The 20,053-nt window shown below is 51.7% G+C and overlaps 1 protein-coding gene across 2 annotated transcripts in view; it reads left to right on the forward strand.

Annotated features, from left to right (window-relative positions):
* Window positions 1-20,053, forward strand: part of LOC142587385 (uncharacterized) — a 498,611-nt gene that overhangs the window by 347,479 nt on the left and 131,079 nt on the right. For both annotated transcript variants that reach the window (XM_075698346.1, XM_075698349.1), the window contains exon 3: window positions 13,408-13,431. In XM_075698346.1, coding sequence (XP_075554461.1) covers window positions 13,408-13,431 — 24 coding nt within the window. The remainder of the gene's footprint in view (window positions 1-13,407; window positions 13,432-20,053) is intronic.

Raw genomic sequence — 20,053 nt, forward strand, 5'->3', positions numbered from 1 at the left:
TGGGGGAAACACCATGTAGAAATACCTGGGCTTCATGCAAATGCATCTATGGCTTAATTGTACATCTGTACAGACATCTCTCATTATGTGTGACTCATATACATTTCGTTTGCCTTATATATCATGTCTGACACAACTGCTGCGAAGATCTTGCATTGGTCTGAGTTCTCTCAGCCCGCTTTCAAAAGAACGCGAGCCTCTTGCCAAACTTCTGCCTCGTCCCGAGTTCCTGTTCTAAACCTGCACATGACTCTTCGTGCCTGTCATTCAGTGTTAGCCAAGTACATTTGGCCAGACGCTTCGTAATCAATAACAAAATTACTGAATATCTTTTCTGGTATAGGCAACACCCATGACCAAAAGATAAAACATTACCATCACAATGTCTCGTCAGGAATGTTTATTACTCATGCAACCATAAAAAAATTTAAGATAATTGAAACACCCTGCTTATACATTCGGAGTCCGAGCACTTGCAAGAATAGCAGTAAAACCTACTAAACATGCCTAATCACAGTGGGCACAGGAGTTCAAGAAGAAATGATGGAAGAACGACGATAGCATTTGAAATATTCTGAAGTTACAAACATTTATTCACATCATTACAGTGTAAACGTTCTTCTCATGATATCAACTATAAAAAGAATTGCTGTTCAGCTGCAGCAGTGACCTGGCAAGGAGCGGCATACACTGCACATAAGCGATGACCTGGAAAGACTTATGACATTTTAGTTTCATTGTCAATACTGATCGAAAGTTTCTGATGAAGTAATATAAAGAAATGCAGCCCACTATCACGGAGGTGTCATGCCATATGATCTCCTGGCATACACAAGGACTCAGAAACACAAACACTCACCCATTATTACCTTAAATATAAATCATATGAGCATGTTTTTGACGATGTAAAATTGACAAACAATTTCAATGTTCCTAATGTTTGCTACAATAAATTACACATTGGCCACTAGGGCTGAGTTAATAGGGCTCAGTGAAGTTAGGAGGCCTAAAGAAGCATATACAGTGCTAAAAAGCGGGCACGCCCTGTGCTACCGGGGCTTAGCAGAGAGACGAGAACTTGGAGTCGGATTCCTCATTAATAAGAATATAGCTGTTAACATACAGGAATTCTATAGCATTAACGAGAGGGTGGCAGGTCTTGTTGTGAAACTTAATATGAGGTACAAAATGAAGGTTGTACAGGTCTACGCCCCTACATCCAGTCATGATGACCAGGAAGTCGAAAGCTTCTATGAAGACGTGGAATCGGCAATGGGTAGAGTCAAAACAAAATACGCTATACTCATGGACGACTTCAATGCCAAGGTAGGCAAGAAGCAGACTGGAGACAAGGCAGTGGGGGAATATGGCATATGCACCAGAAATAGTAGCAGGGGAGAGTTATTAGCAGAGTTTGCGGAATAGAATAATATGCGGATAATGAATACTTTCTTCCGCAAGCGGGATAGCCGAAAGTCGACGTGGAGGAGTCCGAACGGCGAGACTAGAAATGAAATAGACCTCATATTCTGCGCTAACCCTGGCATCATACAAGATGTGAACGTGCTCAGCAAGGTGTGCTGCAGTGACCATAGGATGGTAAGAATTCGAATTAGCCTAGACCTGAGGATGGAACGGAAGAAACTGGCACATAAGAAGCCGGTGAATGAGTTAGCGGTAAGGGGGAAAATAGAGGAATTCCAGATCAAGCTACAGGACAGGTATTCGGCTTTAACTCAGGAAGAGGACCTTAGTGTTGAAGCTATGAACGGCAATCGTGAGGGCATCTTTAGGGATGTGCAATAGAAGTCGGTGGTAACTCCGTTAGACAGGATACCAGTAAGCTATCACAGGAGACGAAAGATCTGATCAAGAAACGCCAATGTATGAAAGACTCTAACCCTACAGCTAGAATAGAACTGGCAGAACTTTAAAAGTTAATGAACAAGTGTAAGACAGCTGACATAAGGAAGTATAATATAGATAGAATTGAACACGCTTACAGAAACGGAGGAAGCTTGAAAGCAGTGAAGAAGAAACTAGGAATTGGCAAAAATCTGATGTATGCGTTAAAAGAGAAAGCCGGCAATATCATTACTGATATGGATGAGATAGTTCAAGTGGCTGAGGAGTTCTATAGAGATTTATACAGTACCAGTGGCACCCACGACGATAATGGAAGAGAGAATAACCTAGAGGAATTCGAAATCCCACAGGTAACACCGGAAGAAGTAAAGAAAGCCTAGGGAGCTATGCAGAGGGGGAAGGCAGCCTGGGAGCATGAGGTAACAGCAGATTTGTTGAAGGATCGCAGGCAGATTGTTCTAGAGAAAGCGGCCACCCTGTATACGCAATGCTTCATGACCTCGAGCGTACCGGAATCTTGGAACAACGTTAACATAATTCTAATCCATAAGAAAGGGGACGCCAAAGACTTGAAAAATTTAAGACCGATCTGCTTACTGTCAGTTGCCTACAAGCTATTTACTAAGGTAATCGCAAATAGAATCAGGAATACCTTAGACTTCTGTCAAGCAAACGACCAGACAGGATTCCGCAAAGGCTACTCAACAATAGGCCATATTCACAGTATCAATTAGGTGATAGAGAAATGTGCGGAATACAACCAACCCTAATATATTGTTTTCATTGATGACGAGAAAGCGTTTGGTTCTGTTCAAACCTCAGCAGTCATGGGGGCATTACGGAATCAGGGTGTAGACGAGCCGTATGTAAAAATACTGATAGATATTTATAGCGGCTCCACAGCCACCATAGTCCTCCATAAAGAAAGCAGGAAAATCCCAATAAAGAAAAACGTCAAGCAGGGACATACGATCTCTCCAATGCTATTCACAGCGTGTTTACAGGAGGTATTCAGTGACCTGGATTGGGAAGAATTGAGGATAAATGTTAATGGAGAATACATTAGTAACTTGCGATTCGCTGATGATATTGCCTTGCTTAGTAACTCACAAGACCAATTGTAATGCATGCTCACTGACCTGGAGAGGCAAAGCAGAAGAGTGGGTCTAAAAATTAATCTGCAGAAAACTAAGGTAATGTTTAACAGTCTCGGAAGAGAACAGCAATTTACAATGGGCAGCTGGAAGTGGCAAGGGAATAAAGCTACTATATATGAATTCCCTATATACATATGCATATATATATATATATATATCTACAAAGGTGCAGCGGTGGCGTAGAGGTAAGCAGTTATATTTAATCCTAAAAATAAACATATACCTGAGCATCCAGATAATAAATCAAACTTGCGAAGTACTGAAATAGTCGCGAATTTTAAATGTCTGGGTGTCATCTTTTCCGCGAAAATGTCTTGGGATAATCATGTGAAAAATGTTCTAATCAAATTGGCCAAATAACAGGTGTAATAGGCTGCTTAAGTTATATTCTTTCTATGCGCATCAAACTCTTAGTATATAATTCCCTTTTTTCTTCACACTTGAACTATTGTCAGTTAGTGTGGGGAAACACGACATTCAACAATCTGGAGCATATTCACTTACTGCAGAAAAAATGTCTCCGACAAACATATAATGCTCCCTACACTGCACCTACAATAACTTTCTTCATGAACACTAGTGTAATTCTAGTGTCTAATCTATACAAATATCGATTAAGTCGTGTCTATAAGGCAGAAGTCTATAAGAATATTTTTAGTCTGCATAAACTCGCCCAATTGCAAACTTCAGCATCAAATTAAAGCACAAGACACTTCGAAGACTGGGCGGTACTGAGACCACAGTCAAACTATGGGAAACAGTGTCTGAGGTATACATTACCCACACTCCTAAACTATTACAATTCGGTTCGTTTCAGTCTTTTCTCTTCGTCTCTCAATGAGCACCGGCTATATGTATGTGATTGCTTTGTAATACTTGCATGACCATTCTATGTGTATTTTTCCATTGATGCTCTTTGTGACTTGTTCAGTAATGTATATGATGTGCAATATTATGTATGTGCGGTATACATGTGTATATTTCTAATGAATGACAGAATGCGATGCTGCCTCTGCCCAAATGAGGGATGGTGGACTTGTCAAGCTGTCCAATGGAAAGCTTTTTTTTTTCCACCATCCCCCATCTGTACCTTACAAGATGGAAAATAAACTTTCAAATTGTCAAGCGGTCTGTACAGCCCATAAGGATGCACGTGTGCCCTGGTGACTTCTAAACTACAATGTATTCATCTTCGCAGCTGCTTGGCAACGGAGGCGGCGAGCGGAGCGGACGCCTGTTTCTGCTTATTTCACAGGATTCCGCAGTATGAAGCGCTCGACCATTGAGACAGTCATCAGCAAGTTGGCTGACGTGGCTGCACTGTCATGCGGTGTGTACCGCTCACAAGGAAGCAAGTGTTTCCTGATTACTGGAAAAGGACAACGCAGCCATCGTCGCAGCTACTTGGAAGAGGAGGTGGCGAGGCGAGCAGACGCTTACTACTGCTTATTTCACAGGTTTGCGAAGTATGAAGGGCGCGGCCATTGAGACAGTCATCAGAAAGTTGGCTGACGTGGTGGCACTGTCAAGCGGTGTGTACTGCCCATAAGGATGCAAGCATGTCCTTGTGACTTCAAAACGACAACGTACCCATTGTCGCAGGCACTTGGCAGCGGAGGCGGCGAGTGGAGTGGACGCCTGTTTCTGCTTATTTCACAGGCTTCCGCAGAATGAAGCGCTCGGCCATTGTGATAGTCATCAGCAAGTTGACTGACGTGGCTGCACTGTCAAGCACTCTGTACTGCCTACAAGGAAGCACGTGTTTCCTGGTTACTGGAAAAGGACAACGCACCCATCGTCGCAGCTACTTGACAGCGGAGGTGGCGAGGCAAGCAGGCGCTTACTACTGCTTATTTCATAGGTTTACGAAGTATGAAGCGCGCGGCCATTGAGACAGTCATCAGCAAGTTGGCTGACGTGGCTGCACTGCCAAGCGGTGTGTACTGCCCATAAGGATGCAAGCGTTCCCTGGTGACTTCAGAATGACAACGTACCCATTGTCGCAGCTACTTGGCAGCGGAGGCGGCGAGCGGAGCGGACGCCTGTTTCTTCTTATTTCACAGGCTTTCGCAGTATGAAGCGCACGGCCATTGAGACAGTCATCAGCAAGTTGGCTGACGTGGCTGCACTGTCAAGCGGTGTGTACTGCCCATAAGGATGCACGTGTGCCCTGGTTACTTCAAAACGACAACGTACCTATCGTCACAGCTACTTGGCAGCAGAGGCGGCGAGCGGAGCGGATGCCTATTTCTGCTTATTTCACAGGCTTCCGCAGTATGAAGAGCGCAGCCATTGAGACAGCAATCAGCAAGTTGGCTTATGTGGCTGCACTGAATAGTGGTGTGGACCACCCACAAGAAAACACCTGGGCCATGGTGACTTCAAAAGGACAACGTACCCATCATCGCATCTACTTGGCAGCGAAATGCGCGTGCAGAGCGGACACTTACTTTGCTCATTTCACACATATCCACCGCATCAAGCGAGCCCATTGCGACAGTCATCGGCGAGTTGACTGACGTGGCTGCAATGTCAAGCGGTGTGGACCGCCCACAAGGAACCGAGCTCATGTGCCCTGGTGACTTGAAAAGGACAACGCACCAGTGGAGGCGGCGAGCAGAGCTCACGCTTATTTCTGCTTATTTCACACGTTTCCACAGTATTAAGCGCACCCATTGCGACAGTCATCGGCAAGTTGACTGAGGTGGCTGCACTGCTTAGTGGTGTGGACCACCCACAAGGAAGCAAGTGTGCCCTGGTGACATGAAAAGGAGAATGTACCCATCATCGATGCTACTTTGCAGCGAAGGCGGCATGCAGAGTGGACACTTGTTTCTGCTCCTATCACACGTTCAGCAGCATCAAGCGAGCCGATTGCGTCCGTCCTCGGCAAATTTACTTACGTGGCTGCTCTGACAAGCGGTGTGGCCTGCCCTCAATGAACAACGCGTGCTCTGGTGACTTCAAAAGGATAACGCACCCATCATCGCCACAGGGTGAGCAGGACGGCAAACAAAAAGTCGCAGTCGATTGCGACAGCGAATTCGTAGAGAGCTATACTAAATAATCATAGTAGTTTTATTGGCTGTATAAGCTTGCGAAGCTTCGCCTAAATACTAAATTAACAACCATAATATCAGCGCACACAGGAAAACATGAAATCATCACACTCGACGATCGCGCACACTTGGAGTTAAAACACTGAAGTGAGGAAGCGCAGCAGCAGCAGCAGCGAGCGAAGTGACCTTCGGGTTGTCGATCGCTTCAACGGAAGCATAGAGGCGAGTGTACAGCGCACGCAGTGCTGGGAGCTGTCGGTACACTTAGGATCTGTCTCTGAAGCAGACCGCTTTCAAGATAAAGCCCACGCGTTGCTTCCAGAGTACGGCGCCCGCTCCCCTACCTCGCGGCTGCCCTCCGTTCCCCGGATCCGGTTCCGTGCGCGCGACCGAAGACGGTGCATTTCCTCTCCGCTTTCTTCCCTCCGTTGAGCACTCGAAATGGAGCCAAGATCGTCCGCTGCCATTGCGCGCGGTTACGAAATACGCATTCGCTGCAGGAGAACAATGCCGCTATAGCATATAGCATATAGTAGGTAGCTATAGCTATAGCAAAACGCGCGTCCATTGCGGTATTCATCGGCATGCTGGCTGACGTGGTAGCGCTGGCAACTGGCGTGGGCCACATATAGAGAACCACGTGTGGCCTCCTGAGTGAAAGGACAACGTACTCATCATCGCAGCTACATGGCAGCGAAGGCGGCGAGCAGAGCGGACGCTTACTTCTGCTCATTACACCGGCTTCCGCAAAACCACGCACTTGGCCGTTGCGGCAGTCATCGGCAAGTTGTCTGACTTGGCTAAACAGGCAAGCGGTGTGGCGTGCCTACAAGGAACCACGTGTGCCCTGGTGACGTGAAAAGGACAACGCACTCATTGGTGTAGCAGGGCGAGCAGAACTGCAAAGAAAAAAGTAGCAGTTTTGCCCGAATGAAGATCGCAGCGATTGCGATAGCAAATTAATAGACAGGTATACATAATATAGTAGGTTTATCGGCCATATTAGTTTGGAAACATTCGCCTAATACCTAAATTAACAACCACGGTGACACGACCCAATCGGGCTCGTGAACAAGGGAGGGCTCGAGGCACCCTCCGATAGACAGACCCTCCGCAGCATGGTGGTGCTGAACGATGACTGACCGCCGAGCAGCCTTGCTCGTCAGTGTTTATTGTGGTGCGGTGACCAATGTTGCCTGCCGAGAGTGGCAGGCCATAGAGCCTGGCGGCGAACGAACAATATTCCTGAGGGGGCGTCACATGCTTGCTACACCCCAGTTTGTTTGTTAAATAAAATAAACAAAGATCCAACGTCCATGCTCAAAATACGAGGCTCTGCCTCCACCCTAGCTGGGTGGACGGTGCCGGCTATCCAGACCAGTAACGGTCCGGTGGCCTCCGCCGTCGAGTACTCCGCCTGGGTACCGGTGTTGATGGGTCAGGTGTTGCAACGCCGGGAGCTGCTTGAGCCAGCCTTGCTCCATCCGGAGGGTTCGTAGTAGTCCGCCTTGCGAGTGGTGCCGGGCTCGACACCGGTCCGAAGGGTGCCGCACCACTGGCTACGGTTGCCACCTACGAGGTATGTGGTGCTCCGCTGGAAGCGAATAGGGCTACCACTAGTCCTCCTGCGGGCTGGAACTACGAAGTGGCAGTCGAGGGTGCTGGCCAGGACCCGAGGCGAGGCCTGACATGGTCGGCGTGTCAGTGCCACATTGCTCCGTCTGGAATGCGCACGAGCAGCGATGAGGCGCTGGCAGGAGACACCACCTGTCCGGCAGACGAGGGTGGGCCCGGACGGCAGTTCCTGGCAAAAACTGGACCTCCGGACTCTGGCAAAGGTCCGGGACGATACCCTTGGTCAGCAGCCAGCTTCTGCTTCAGCTGCTTCAAGAGCACTGTGGATCGGAGGTCCGGATGCGAGACGTCCAAGGGTGCCTTGACCATCCGACCCAGCAGGAGCTCACAGGGGCCACGGCCAGTGACATCGTGGGGCGTGGTCCGGTACTGAAATAGTAACCGGCCAATCTGCGTCCGGAAATCCTAAGACTGGCTCTTCTTGAGCTTGTCGTTGATGGTTTGCAACACCCGCTCGGCTGCACCATTTGAAGCAGGGTGGTACAGCGGAACCATCAACCGGCGGATTCCGTTTTTCGTCAGCCAGGCCAGGTACTCTACGCTGGCAAAAGCAGGACCATTGTCGGATATGATGACATCCGGCAACCCCTGGGTGGCGAAGACCTGTCGTAGCGCTGCAATGGTCGCGCCTGCTGACGGAGTGGTGATAGGTAGAACCTCCACTCACTTTGAAAAGGCGTCCACCACCACCAGGAAGTAATGGCCCTTGAAGGGTCCCCCAAAATCCACATGTAGGCGGGACCAGGGTCTCTGTGGGAACGGCGAGGGGGTAATCTCCACATGAAGCGAGGCTCGCTGATGCTCCTGGCAGATTTGGCAGCTCTGCACCAAGTGAGCAATCTCCTGGTCCAGGCCAGGCCACCAAACATGGGACCGGGCCACCATCTTGGTCTTTTTTACGCCAAGATGACCCGCGTGCAGCAACTTCAGAACCCGGGACCGGAGACTTTGCGGGATCACCACCCTAGAACCCCACAGTAGGCAGCCCTGCTGCAAGCTCAGCTCAGCGGCCTTGTGGCTATAAACCTGTTGAACCAATTCCTCTCTACGGGACACTACCTTGACCACCTGAGACAGGACTGGGTACCGGCTGGTCGCTTGAGATACCGCAGATCTGGAGAGCACCTCCGGGTACGCGTGTTCCAGCATGAACACTTCAGCAGGTTCTGGAACAGCATCAGGCACCTCTGGCAGGGGCAGGCGGCTCAGGGCATCAGCAGGTCCCAGGCTCTTTCTCGGACGGCAAACCAGTTGGTAACTGTAAGCTGCCAGCCACAAGTCCCAGCGCACCACTCGAGGTGATGCCTGCGCAGGAACTGCCTTGTTAGGCCCCAGCAGCCCCAACAGTGGCTTGTGGTCCGTGACCGCCTCGAACTTCCGGCCCCACAGGTACAGGTGGAAGCGTTCGACACCGAACATGAGGGCCAAACCTTCCTTGTCGAGCTGGCTGTAACGTTGCTCCGCAGCATGAAGCCGTCGAGAAGCAAACGACATGGGGTGTTCCTGGCCATCTTTGCCTCGGTGTGCCAGGACGGCTCCCACACCGTACGGCGACGCATCTACGGTAAGGACAACAGGCTTAGCAGGATCGAAGTGCACCTGCACTGAAGCCTTGGTGATTAGCTCCTTGCTGTGCTGGAAGGCCCGGTCCAGCTCCTTCTTCCAGACCCATTGTTGCCCATCTCGAAGCAGAAGATGGAGCGGCTGTAAATGCTGCGACAGGTTCGGCAGAAAAATCCTGTAGAAGTTGATGGGGCCCAGGTAGCTCTGAAGCTCCTTCTTGTTCTGGGGCTTGGGTGCCTCGAGCACCGCATCAACTTTGCGGGGAGCCGGGGCTAGGCCTGCCTGGGAAATGACATATCCCAAGTACTCAACGCTAGGGGCTAGGAAAACGCACTTTTCCAGCTTGAGCTTGAGGCCGGAGTCCTGCAGTTATGCCAGGACGTTGTGGAGGTTCTGCAGGTGGTCCCCGTCGTCGCTGCCAATAACCAGGATGTCGTCCAAGTACACCGCCACAAGCCTCATGCCCCTGAAGAGGTTGTCCATCTCCCGCTGGAATATGGGTGGGGCCGGGGCCACGCCAAACGGTAAGCGCGTGTACTGAAAGAGTCCCAAAGTTGTCGATGTAGTGACATACTTCCGGGAGGCATCCTGGAGCACCAGCTGCTGGTAAGCATCTCTGAGGTCGAGCGTGGTAAACTTCTGTCCACCGGACAACGCTGACCGGATGTCTTCAATCCGGGGCAGCGGGTACTTCTCGACGGTAGCGACGGGGTTGATAGTAACCTTGAAATCTCCGCAGATCCTGACACTGCCGTTTAGCTTGAGGACCGGTACGATAGGAGCGGCCCTCTCAGATGTCTAGACAGGCACCAGGATGCCCTCTCGCTGTAACCGTGCCTCAGGGCGAACGGCCGTGGGCGAGGCTTGATAAACGTGGCCGGGCTCCCTCAGGTACATAGATGCCAGCCGTCGTGCCAGCAAATGCGCCCAACCCTGGCTGGAACAGGGACTTGAACTCAGTGAGGAGGATGGGGACGTCTTGCACCACTTGTAGGCTGGCTTCCTGGTACTCTGGTAGACGAATGCCCAGTGCATGAATCCAGTTTCGGCCAAGCAGCGTCGGCGACGACCCGTTCATTATGTAAAGGGGAAGGGTTGCTCCCTGTCGCCAAAGCGAACGCTGACCTCTGCCTGACGCTGGACCTGGGCGAGTTGTCCGGAGTAGATTCGCGGCATCACGCCCGAAGCCTCGACGGACACGCTGAGGAAAGTACGCGCGAAGAACATTGTTTAACTGCGCGAACAAACGGACCACAAAGACAGCATGGGACATGGACGGGCGCAGATGTGCAGCTGATGTTGTAAATCTGTTGCAATCTGCATCAGTTGCAAATCTGCGCCCATCCATGTCCCATGCTGTCTTTGTGGTCCGTTTGTTCGCGCAGTTAAACAATGTTCGCTACTATCTACCAACTCGCCCAAGAACAAGTTCTTCTAAATTATGCTTGAAGAGTTTCCCAGCCATTACTGACACGCTGGCCCCTGTGTCCAGCTCCATGGAAATGGGGTGCCCGCAGATTTCGACGGTCAGCATGTATGGCGGCACAGATGACGGTACAAAGCCTGTGTGCCACATGTCGAAAATCAGTGGGTCCTCTGCCGCGACGTGGAGCCTGGCCGCGGAAGAACTTGAGCTTGCTGCTGCACGCTCCCGCCGCGTACCCTTGCGACGCCTACCCTGGTTGCGTGCTTGTGTGGTACCTGGGCTTGAATCAGGCTGCTGCTGCTGTTTGCTGTTCGTCCTCCCCCTTCGGCATACACGTGCCAGGTGCCCAGTTTTCCCACACGTAAAGCATTGTGCTTGAGACAACTGGCACTGTGAGGGAGAGTGGGCACCACGACAGCGACCGCAGGTACTGCCCTTTGTCGCCAACTCGTTGACCGCCGCTTACGCCGATGGTGAGCCAGTCGCACTAGAAATCTCGCCGGCGTCCTTTGCGGCAGCTTCCACTGCCAGCGCTGCTTTCACGGCGTGGTCCAGCGACGGGTCGTGAAGCTTCAGGAGTCGAATCTGCATGGCCGGTTTGTTGATTCCGCAGACGATACGGTCCCGGAGAAGCGAGTCCAGTTGTTCCCCGAAGACGCAGGCACTCGCTAACCCTCGTAGCGCAGCAACGAAGTGCCCGAGGGTCTCTCCTTCCAGGCGGCTCCGGTTGTTGAAGTGGAAACGCTCCATTAGTGTGGACGGTATTGGGTTAAAATGCGAGCGCAGTATGGCAAGCAGTTCACCCAGCGTCTTAACGTGCTTCGTGGCTGGCTTGAGAAGGCCGAGCAAGAGGCTGAAGACACGGGTCCCGCAGCTGGCCAGGAAAATGTCGCGCTGGTTGGCCTCGGGTTTGTCATTTGCCCGGAAGAACACGTGGACTTGCTCCTCGTAAATTAGCCAGGCGGACCCATCTCCCTCGAACGGCTCTAGCCTTCCGTAGAGCGGCATTGCGACAGCAACGGGGGCGGTGTTTCTCCACTCACGGCGGCGTGGGATGTTCCGTGGGTACTCGTGGCCAGTGTCACGATCGCCTGACGTGTGACGTGTGTGGTGATGTGATCGCCTGGTCTGTTCGTTCACCGTCAGGCGAACGAACACACCAGGCGATCATTATGCCTGAGGGGGCGTTACATGCTTGCTACACATCGCGTCAGCGCGCACAGGAAAACACGAACACATCACACTCGATCATCGCGGACACTTGCAGCTAAAACGCTGGCGTGAGGGAGTGCAGCAGCAGCAGCTAACGAAGTGGCATTCGTGCTGTCGGTCGCTTCACCGCAAACTTAGAGGCGAGAGCACCGCACACGCAGAGTTAGGTACCGTTGGCCCATTGAGGCTCTGTTCTTGAAGCCGACCGCTTTCAAGAGAAAGCCCACGTATTGTTGCCAAAGAACAGCAACCCACCTACTCCCCCCTCCCTTTACCCGGTTCCGGTTGCGTGCACGCGACCAAATGGGCCACTTCCTGCCCGCTTTCGTCCCTCCCTTGAGCACGCGAGATTGAGCCAATATCGTCGGCTGCCATTGCGCGCGGTCGCGAAATACGCATTTGCTGCCGGAGAACAATGCCGCCGCCCTTGCTTCCATCCCCCTCATCCGCCCACGGCCTTTCGTGCGCCACATTGAGCCGCGATCATCAGCTCGCTCTGCGCGGTTTCACTCGCGCGTTCAGCATAAGGCGCGTGGCGATGGTGTTATCGTTCGTGGACTTTACACGAGACATCCCGTCCACGCGTACGCCGACGACGAAAATGCGCGTTTAATGTCCATTTAATTCCTATCTCAATTAAAAGTGGAAGACGGTAGGAAACGTGATCTATAAGACTCATAGTGGGGTTTTTATCTGCGCAGAGCAGTTTGTCTCGCAAATACAAATGGCGTTTACGCACGTCGTCAGGAACGCAATAACACGCCTTTGTTTGATATATTTCACATCAAGCTGCTTCACTCAGGTTTCAACAAGAATCATCAAAGTGAATTGAAGGATTTCTACTCAATAGATTATTTATGAACACATCATCGGTGCGCAATTTCATATGTTATCAAGAATCCCAGCAGAACGTACATCACTCAATCATATCTAGCGCTTGCTAACAAAACTCTCTTAGTTGTCTCGCCAATACTCTTAAAGTTCTAAGACCTACCTCCTTATCTTACACAGTGGACATTCAGACCCGTTACATTGGGACCATTCACAATACATGTAGCCGTTTCAGCTAAACGAGATAGTTCGAAGGACACTTGCAATAGCGATTGGCGGGAGGAATACACAAAACACTTTTCGCACAGCAAACGTCTTGGGAACGTACCCAGCCTAGACCACGTCTTCTGCCTCTATTCACGGTAAATTCAAATGACTGAGTTCATTTGCAAAGTCGTTGCACCGCATAGGAGTTGTTGGCGCGAAACGAAAATTACGTTGCTAGAGCTAAACGCTTTTGTCGCTTATGTGAGCAGGATCAGAACCTTTCCATTGGCTGCCTTTAAGCTTCGCATGAACACTTTCCGCACGGTAAATCTACATACGTAATGTAGAGACGTGGCAGGTGGAACTGGCCCAGTGAATGTTTTGCTTTATTGAAGCAGACAAAAATATAATGGCAAAACACTACTAATTCTTCTCTGCATTTTTTTTGCAGGACAAAGCCATATTTTGGGCCTGTGTGAGTATCCTTCGACGTACGTAAGTTAACACGTGTCACTACGAAATTAGTAGCCATAATTTTCTAGATATGTCTAGTATGGGCTACCACGCTGAATGGTAGGCGCTGCCCCAGTGCTGCGAACCTCCGAAGCCAGTTTCCTCCTAACTTGGGGAAAAAAGTTCTCTAGGGCTTTCTATGTTTTGATAAAATGTGGATTACATTTTCATATTATTTTTCGGCAGAGTTAAATTTGTCGGTTGATTATAAAAGATCACTGACAGTGGCGATATTCGCTAATGCGAAATTTAAGAGCGGCTCTATACATTTTGCATTTCGCGATATATTGGCTGTCGCGGAGAATCTGTCTCGTGCGGCGCGTTGCCAACGGACCCAATGAAGCACGACTGCCTCGCGCTACACTGGCGACATCTCGTAGCCATCGTAGCCGCACTAAACTTTTAATGTTTTCGCAATGCCCTCCCCCTCCGCTTTCGTCCTCGGTCTTTCATTGCCTGCTATGCTCCGAGTTTGCTCCTTCATCCTTCAATGAGCTCGTCCGCTCGGTTACGCCCACGCTCACCGAAGCAACGTGCGCCTCAGAGCCGTGCTATGATAGACTGCAAATTTTATACTTTACACTTTTTTTCGAAGCTTGTTTTCGAATAATGAAACAATGAAGTATATGTAGCCATGCGAAAATACTGACCGAATGCAAGTACTATGCAAAGAATATTGGTCTGCTTAAGACATTATTTGTCGTTGAAAGTTCTTTTGTTCGCCGAGCAACGAAACAATAATACGCTCAACGTTATTCGAGTGGAAAGAAATTTTGCAGGCAGGCTTTCTTAACAGAATATAATCAATGTCAAAGCAGTGTGCCAGGTGGCGATACCAACGTAAAAATGTGAATATTTTTTGCATGACGTGTACTGACGTAGCACCACCACACATGCTTATACGTCATTTGCAGCGAATGACGCAGATACACGAGGGATTTCTTATACTTACTCTTAAGCAAAACTCGCACAGACATATGACCACTGGAACTCTGTCCGAGGTTCCCCTGCCAAGAGGCGGTACCCACTGAATTTTGGTACATGCATGGACAGCTGGCTGTTTAGTGCTACGACAACGGGGTCGTGTTCGGCGGTATGCATGTGTTCGCTCAGGTCCTAAATCTCTAATACTGCTTTGTTTCATGCTAAGATATGTGGCGACACACTCCGCGCATATTTCTGCGCACCCTCCGTCTTCTTATCCTCTGGCCCAGCATAACACAGCTGCACGCTGGACTGCATGGTCGATAAAACATAGCGCCACCACCACGTCACCCGAGGTAGCGTCACCGACGGTGGATATAAAAACAGGCTGCCTGGCTGAGAAAGACGGCCTTCTACCTTCCGCTACTGGGACGAACGTAGCGTTGGTATGCTCGTCGGCTGCCATCGTTAGTGGAATAAAGAAGCGTTACAGTTTTTATGTTGGGATTCGTCCTTCGGCAGACACGACGAACAAGAACGCATCGCCATGGACGAACAAGACGCCCTTCAACGACAGCTGGAACTTCTCAACAGACAGCTTCACGCACAGCAAGAGGTGATCCAGAAGCAAGAGTAAAAGCTTCAGGAACGGCACGACCAACCCGATGGTTCCGTGCAGCAGCATCCTGCCGGCTCCGACGAGGACATCAGAACCCCGGCAGATGGTATACCGCACGCTGCCCCACACGGCGTGTGGCGTGTCGCTGTCGAGCTTCAGCCGAGTTCTCCCTCGCGCACATCACACAAGACCGGACCCGCTACGATTATGTCGTCGCCCACCTCGATGCCCGCTACGCCAGCGAGGTCCGGGATATCCTAGCCAACCCACCAACGGCCAACCTTTGCGAACACCTCAAGACGGAACTCATTCGCCACCTGTCACTCTCGGAAGACCAGAACGTGCGACAACTTCAGTCCGCAGAACTTGCCGAGCGCAAGCCTTCGCAGCTCCTCCGCCACATGCTTGCTCTCGCGGGCAACATGGAAGTCCAGGATTCCTCACTGAGAGCACTTTGGCTTCACAGACTTCCACCGCTCGTCCAAGCGATTATGCAGGCTCCAGCTTACGCTACCTCTCGACCAACTCGCCGGGATCGCTGATCGCGTCATCGAGGTCTCTTTGCCGCCGTTGTCGCCCACCGTCCAGGCTGTCGCCGCACCGCTGAACACCATAGAGCTTGCGCGGCGTATCGACGATATCAACCGACAGCTCAGCACCATTCAACGATGCCTGGATCAACACTTGCCGACGCGCCACTCGCAAAGCCGTGACAAAACACTACTCCGTCGCAGCAGCCTGGTGACGACGACCGGTGTTACTACCATAGACGCTTCGGGGACAGAGCACGGCAATGTCGACCACCCTGCTCCGCTATAAATCAGGGAAACGCCAACGGCAGCTCGTAGCCACGGCTGCGAGCTGCCAACCTGGAGGCCGTCGCATCTTCGTCACCGGCCAAGTTACAAAGCAGCGGTTCCTTGTCGACAGCGGTTCCGACATTTGCTGCTAACCGCGAGCCCACCTTCAAGGTCCCCGTCCTTCTACGTCTTTCGAGCTCAAAACTTACGGCTTACGGTCTTTCGATCAAAACTTACTGCTCGCTCTGCCTGCACGTCCAGCTTAAAAACCTACGCCATGACCTTCATTGGAATTTTGTCATCGCCGACGTCACAGAGCCAATCATCGGCTCAGAGTTTTTGGCACACTACAACCTCCTTCCGGACTGCCGCCACGAACGTCTCATCGACGCGACAACGGGACATTCTGCGCCAGGACAGTGAACGACTACCCACCAGCCAAGCATAAAAGTGCTCAGTGTCGAACATATTTCGCCGTTCCACGCCATCCTCGCCGAATTTTCCGGTTTGACGCGTCCCAGCGGGTTGGCACGCGACGTGCAGCACACCACCTTGCACTACATCCGGACCACCCCAGGCCCCCCGGTTTTCTGTCGCGCCCGTCGCCTTGCCCCGCACCGCATGCGCATAGCCAAAGCAGAGTTCGAAGCCATGCTCCGGGAGGGAATCGCCCGCCCCTCCGACGGCCCATGGGCCTCGCCACTTCACCTGGACCCTAAGAATACCGAAGGCTGGCGGCCCTGTAGGTACTACTGTGCCCTCAACGCCCGCACAATTCCGGACAAGTACCCCATTCACCACATACAGGACTTCGCCCATTGCATTTCCGGCTGCCACGTTTTTTCCGTGCTTGACTTGGTCAAGACCTACAAGCAGATACCCGTCAATCCGGACGACGTCCAGAAAACTGCAATTATTACTCCTTTCGGCTTGTTCGAGCTTCCTTTCATGAGCTTTGGCCTGAGGAACGGTGGAGAAACCTTTCAACGCTTCATCGACGAAGTCGTCCGCGGCCTCGACTTCTGCTTCGTGTATCTTGACGACATATTGGTCTTTTCCCGCAACACCGACGAACACCACAGGCTCCTTCGTCTGCTTTTCCAGCGCCTCGATGACCACTGCTTACTCGTCAATGTCCCAAAGAGCACGCTCGGCGCTTCAGTCGTCATATTCCTCGGCCATGAAGTCTCATCAGAGGGAACTCGACCGTTACCTCAACGCATCTCATACATGCAAAATTACACTCAACCAACCACCGCTAAAGACCTTCGCTGTTTCCTCGGCATGATTAACTTTTACAGGCGTTTGTTGCCACACGCAGCTGACTACCAGGCTCCCCTCCATGATGCCTTGGCTGGTCTACGAGGAAACCAACCAGTCACTTCGACTCCGGCTTTAACGGAACTTTTCGAAAAATGCAAAGCTGCTCTTTGCACCGCCACACTTCTCTCCCATCCTGTGCCAGACGCTCCCTTGGGACTCTTCACGGACGCCTCTAGCATCGCCGTGGGCGCCGCCCTTATGCTGCACGTAGACAACACCTGGCATCCCTTGGCGTTCTTCTCCAAGAAACTATCAGCTCGCAAAACGAACCCTTCTGCGGCCAGTCCCACCGACGAAACCACGACTCCCGCACCGTCGAGTTCGCCAGCTTCTGGCGAACTTCTGGCGATATACGAAGCAGTTCAGCACTTTCGCCACATTCTCGAAGCACAACACTGCACTATCTACACCGACCATAAACCTCTGACCTACGCCTTCTCTCAGCGCCGCGACAAATTCCCGCCGGTCCAGCAGAACCAGCTCTCGTTCATCGCCCAGTTTGCCACCGACATCCAACATGGCAGCGGGAAGGACAACATGGTCACCGACGCGCTTTCACGTGTGGCAGCTATTAGCCCTTCGCAGATAACAGCTGATGTGCTAGCCGAGGCTCAGACCACCGACGCTGAACAGCAGGAGCTTCTTAAGGGCAGGTCCTCGCTACAGCTGCAGCAAGTCCCCATGCCTGAATCGACAAAGACTATCTACTGCGACACATCAACAGCACGTAGCAGGCCTTACGTGCTCCTTTCCCATCGTCGTGGCCTCTTTAACCAGCTACATAATCTTAGCCATCCCGGCATACGCGCCTCTGCACGCCTCGTGGCTGACCGCTATGTCTGGCCTTCCATGCAGCGGGATTGCAGCACCTGGGCGCGCTCCTGCATTCAATGCCAGCGCGCTAAAGTCACCAGGCATGTCACTTCACCACTCGGCGCATTCCCCCAGACCACTGGTCGGTTTCAACACGTCCACCTTGATATTATAGGGCCCTTGCCTCCAGCTGGACGCTATCGCTACTGCCTCACCACCATCGGTCGGTACACTCGATGGCCTGAGGCATGGCCCCTCGAGGGAATCACTGCGGAAGACATCGCTTCGGCCTTTTTGGCCGGCTGGATTGCCCGCTTCGGGGCCCTTCGCCGCGTCACCACCGACCAAGCACGACAGTTCGAATCGCACCATTTCCGGCTGATCGGGCTGACCATCGGGTTCGAACGCTCGCGGGCCACCAGCTACCACCCATGTGCCAACGGGATGATCGAAAATTGCCACCGACAGTTCAAACAGCCATCATGTGCCACCCGGACTCAACCTGGCCTGAAGCCATCGCAGCCGTCACCGTAGCTCTTCGCGCCACCTTCAAGCCCGACATTCAGGCAACACCCGCAAAGCTGGTCTACGGGGAACCCCTCCGTCTCAGGTGAATTTCTCGCTGCACCGCCATCCACCACCGCGACGTCAGATCCCCCCTATTTCGTCGCCCGGCTCTGACGCACTATTGCTACCCTCAGCCCATCACCTGCAGCTCACCACTGTAAGACCGCCCCCTTCGTCTTCAAGGATCTCGCAACGTACTTGCACACTTTTCTCCGCGACGACACCGTCCGCCGGCCTTTACAGCTACCTTACAGCGCACCCTACCCAGTTCTCCGTCGCGACGACAAAACCATCCCCCTGCGCATTAAAGGGAACGCCATCCGCGTCTCTAACGACCGTCTGAAGCCGGCCTACACCGATTCCGCCGGACCAGGGAATACCAGTACACCCACAGACGTTCATCCACGACCGCCGACATCGCAGCCTGCTTCTGTCACTACACGCAGCGGACGTCGCGTACGCTGACCAGATTTTTTTAAGCCCTGAGGGCTCTCCACTCCGCGGGTGGGGGGGGGGGGTGATGTGGCGATACACTCCGCGCATATTTCTGCGCACCCTCCGTCTTCTTATCATGTTGCCCAGCATAACACAGGTGCACGCTGTACTGCATGGTCGACAAAACATAGCGCCACCGCCACGTCACCCGAGGTACAAGGTCGATTTAAATAGGTCGCGAAGCTTCGGGCGAAGAGCGGTTCAGTACAGATTGTCACCGAGATCAGCATGGGGGGTTATGGGAGCAGCGATTGAAGCGCGACTATGTTTGGAGGGAACAAACATTCGGAAAGAAAAACGCGTTTTTTAATTCAAGCGAGACACAGTTAGACTCATTCAACGAAAATAAAATCCCTAGTCATTTTTATATATTCGTGACGAGTTAAGAAAATACAAGTTTAATTGTATTATTATTGATCAATGCATTTCTTTTCAGCGCCCATCGCTACAGGGGGCGTTGACGCCCCCTGTAGCGATGGGCGCTATCACTACGCCGCTATCACTCGCAATGCAATGCACGTCTTGAAATGGGCAAAAAGGCGCACTCGTAAAGTTCACCTGTTGAAATACGCCCCCCTCACAGTTTGTGCTTTCTTGCTTGTCGAAGTTTGTCTGAATTTGGTGACGCGGGTAGCTTCATCGCTTCTTAATCCGTTCAGTTAAAAGGAGTGGGTTACGACCGCCAGATAATTGTGTAGTTGTTTTCGTGAGACTGCGCTGGCCGACGGGCTTGGCATCCGACAATAGGATCAGCACTCTACACCTAAAGCTTTCGTCGGCCTCCAAAGAAAGTATGTTCTGTGCAGGGATGCGATTTCGACAACCGTACGGCTGGCCTCTTCCTGCATCGCTTTCCACGCTGAAAGCTCGAAACGCCCATCAAGTCGAATGGCGGGGCATTTGAATATATAACTCCAAAGGAAGGACAACAAAACAAATTTCGCGCCTTCGAAAACAAAATGACGTCACTTCTGCTTTTAAAGAACACGGCGTCACATTATTTTTTTCTTCCGCCGGAAGTGTTCCCACCACATACAGATGGC

This window comes from Dermacentor variabilis, chromosome 7, assembly GCF_050947875.1.
Source record: "Dermacentor variabilis isolate Ectoservices chromosome 7, ASM5094787v1, whole genome shotgun sequence".
NCBI classification, from domain to species: Eukaryota; Metazoa; Arthropoda; class Arachnida; order Ixodida; family Ixodidae; genus Dermacentor; species Dermacentor variabilis.